Genomic DNA, 3,424 nt, shown 5'->3' on the forward strand with positions numbered 1-3,424 from the left:
AGTGATAACCAAAGTTAGTTTCAACCTATTATCTTGTTTTGAACTCTTATATCATTTTCATTGTACTGTTTGGTTTGGTTTCATTGTGTCTTATTTTGTTTGATTTTATTATGTCAGATGGTGTGGGCAGATATGTTGATGATGTTATATTATGGCAGTCATTGTTGATTACTTGTTATATTGTTTGAAGTCCTGCAATGCTTTCATTATTTTGTTTTGATTGGTTTTATTCTGTTTTGTTTTGTTTCATTTTATTACGCCAGATAGTATGGGCAGATATTTTGAATATAATAAGAGGCAATATGGTACCCAGTGTTGTTTTCCTAGTATTTTATTTTGAAGTCCTATATCAATTTCCTTGTACTATTCTTTTTTTTCTGTTTGAATTCATTCCCTTTACAATAAAAAATGAGCATTAACTTAGGTAAATAAAAGACTGACACAATTTCTACACAATTCTGTTACAGTGAATGTTGCTTATGGAGACAAACTCTGTATTCCTCAGAGTTAGGAATCCTGGCAAATGATATGCCTATTTAGTAACTCCTATTTAAGTGGACTAGCATTCTAGAAGAAACACTAAGTACAAACTTTAAACTTCTTCATGAGGATCCTGTGAGAGGCATTTTTTACTTCTTTGTTTCTGAAACTGTAGATCAATGGATTTAGCATGGGGATCACTAAAGTGTAAAACACAGAGGACAGTTTGTCAATATCAGAGGACTGAGCAGACTTGGGCTGCACATACATGAAGAAAATAGTCCCGTAGAAGACCACTACCACAGTCAGGTGAGAAGCACAGGTGGAGAAAGCTTTTTTTCTTCCTTCTGCAGAATGCATTCGAAATATGGCTACAAGGATCATCAGGTAAGATAATAGCACTACCAGGAGGGAGGAGGTCACATTAAAAGCTGCAAATAAGTTGATCATCAGTGCCAAATCTCGACCATTTGAGCACAGCATAAGTGACACAGGAACATCATCGCAGTAGAAATGACTGATGTGAAGGCTACAGAAAGTCGATATAAACGTCTTAATAGTGATCAACAGAGCAACAAAGGTGCTGTAGAGGTAGGGCACACCCACTAGCACATGACAAAGTGTCTGGGACATGATGACGTTGTAGAGCAGAGGGTTGCAGATGGCCACATAGCGGTCATAGGCCATCGCTGATAGGATGAAAAGCTCACTGATAATGAATGTAACAAAGAAGGCCATCTGTGTGGCACAAACAAAATAGGAAATGGTGGTTTTTCCCATTACAAAATTTAGCAGCATTTTAGGATAAATCACAGTGGCATCACCCAGATCCACGTAAGCCAGGTGTCTGATGAAGAAGTACATAGGGGTGTGTAAGCGGGCATCCAGCTTGGTCAGAACAATCATGCCCAGGTTGCCCACCAATGTAAAAACATAGATGACAAGAAAGATCCAAAACAGGGGGAGCTGCAGCTCAGGCAGGCTGGAGACCGCACTCAGAATGAGGTCGGTTGGTACCGTGAGATTTCGTCTGCCCATGAGGTCCTGGTATCTTGATGGGATTTACACTTTCACTGTGAAGGAGAGTGTTTTGAAAATGATTAATTGGCAGGGCAAAGTGATTTATCTCAGTGGCATAAGTGCTGCCTGGCAAGTGTGAGGTCATGAGTTTAATCCTTGGTACAAAAAAATTAATTGCAGTGTGTCCTTTACTTGTCAATGTTTGTTTTGATTTAAACATACTCTGTGTTTCTTGATCATGTTTTGTTATACTATTGTAGTCTGACAATTCTAGCAGAGTATTAGTACTCTTAAAGTTATGTGGAATTCATCAGTGAATTCACAAAGCAAGATAAGCTTGTCAAACTTTCACAATAAGGCCCATGACCTTCACTCAGTTACACTCACTTTTTCCTTGCATTCTGTGTTCTGCTCCTCCATGCTTTAATTGAAATTATGCTGGATTAATATCTAGATTCATCTCAGCGTCCATGTAACAGAGAACTGAGGTAATGATATTCCATTTGGGGATTAGTATGCATATTTTAATGTTCACAATTAAAGGAATTTATCATTGATAAATACTGCCTGCCATGTAAGTAAAGCTGTCCATCACTGTATATAGATATATCATTTTCGTTCAAAATTAATTGACTCATACATTTTATATTTGTGACTATTTAGGTTGAAATTCTTAAATTATTTTTATTTCCCAGCAAACATTTGTATTACTTGATCAGCTTGTAGTGATAATTTTACTTTGTGTTAGTGAAACAGAAACCACAATACATTAGACTTGACGACATACAAGATGTGGATCTAATCTTGTTCATAGAGGTGGAGTTTTTTCAACAGAAATGAATTTGAGGATTTAATTGTAAATGCTCTATATCATTAAATAACAGCAGTATGTGGCAATTTTTAAATGCATTGAAATATTCACTTGACCATTTTTTAATGGGAACAGAGTACGGCACTGTGAGACTCATAATTTAGTGAAAAGCGGTGGTTTTCATTGCACGGAAGTAAGAAGACCCTAAATCAGCGCCCGATTAAAGTTACTGATCTCTTTTTAGCCTAAACACTTGCATTCTGCTCCTGTCAAAATCAGAATCAGCTCCTGAATACCTGGAGCCGTGTGATTTCCACCTGGAGAGGGAACGGATAGCAAATCGCTCTGTTACTGGAATGCAGAAGAGAACTGTCGTTCACCGGGACACTGCCGTCTGCCTGAACCGACACCAGGGATCCATTTCTCAGAGCCCAGCACGGAGGTAGCAAGCACATTCAGGGAAAATGCGGTTGGCGGGAGCTCGGGAACTGGCTCAGGTAGTCAGGGCCGCTGCGTGTCTGAGTCAGGAAGGCAGGGCGCAGGTGACCCTGGAGCTCGCTGGACAGGCTTTCTCTCTCCTCCCTCGCCCAGTGCTCTAAGGGTGCTTTGTCTGAGACTTCTGTCAGATCTCTTTTTTACACTCATAGTTTATTTCCTTTTGAAAACTCAATTTTGAATTTGCAGATTTATGGGCTTTGCCATCTTACAGTTTTATTGTAGAATAGAAGCTGCATTTGATTGACCAAAATGATCCAGAAATTCAGGACCCTGATGCTGGCAAAGTATTTAAGGTTTCCCAAGAACTTTAAAGTTTTTTTTTTTTTTTTTTTTTTTTAAAGTCTGACTCATTTCAATCAATTTCAGGCCTTCTGAGGTTATATAAATTCCTTCACCTTTCCAGTTTGTATATATGAAAAAGAGTCTTCACTCTTCAGTGGTGTCTAATTGTACACATTTAAAATATTTCCACTTGGGGCTCTCCACTAGGGCAGGCTGATTACAAAAATTGTGCAGACGGCCTGATCTTTCAATCTTTATGTGCTCTCATTTCAGTGAGCCGTTATTTGGGCTTCATGACTTTCTTCATACCTTCAAAACTCTTAAAAACACCCC

The 3,424-nt window shown here is 38.6% G+C and overlaps 1 protein-coding gene across 1 annotated transcript; it reads right to left on the reverse strand.

Annotated features, from left to right (window-relative positions):
* Window positions 1–579: 579 nt before the first annotated feature.
* Window positions 580–1,518, reverse strand: LOC100717700 (olfactory receptor 8K5-like). The gene has a single exon (XM_003461935.1). The coding sequence runs from the start codon at window positions 1,516–1,518 to the stop codon at window positions 580–582; it is 939 nt and encodes a 312-aa protein (XP_003461983.1).
* Window positions 1,519–3,424: the final 1,906 nt, after the last annotated feature.

Source organism: Cavia porcellus, unplaced genomic scaffold (assembly GCF_034190915.1).
Source record: "Cavia porcellus strain 051 isolate PalLab524CR breed Dunkin Hartley unplaced genomic scaffold, mCavPor4.1 scaffold_18, whole genome shotgun sequence".
Classification (NCBI taxonomy): domain Eukaryota; kingdom Metazoa; phylum Chordata; class Mammalia; order Rodentia; family Caviidae; genus Cavia; species Cavia porcellus.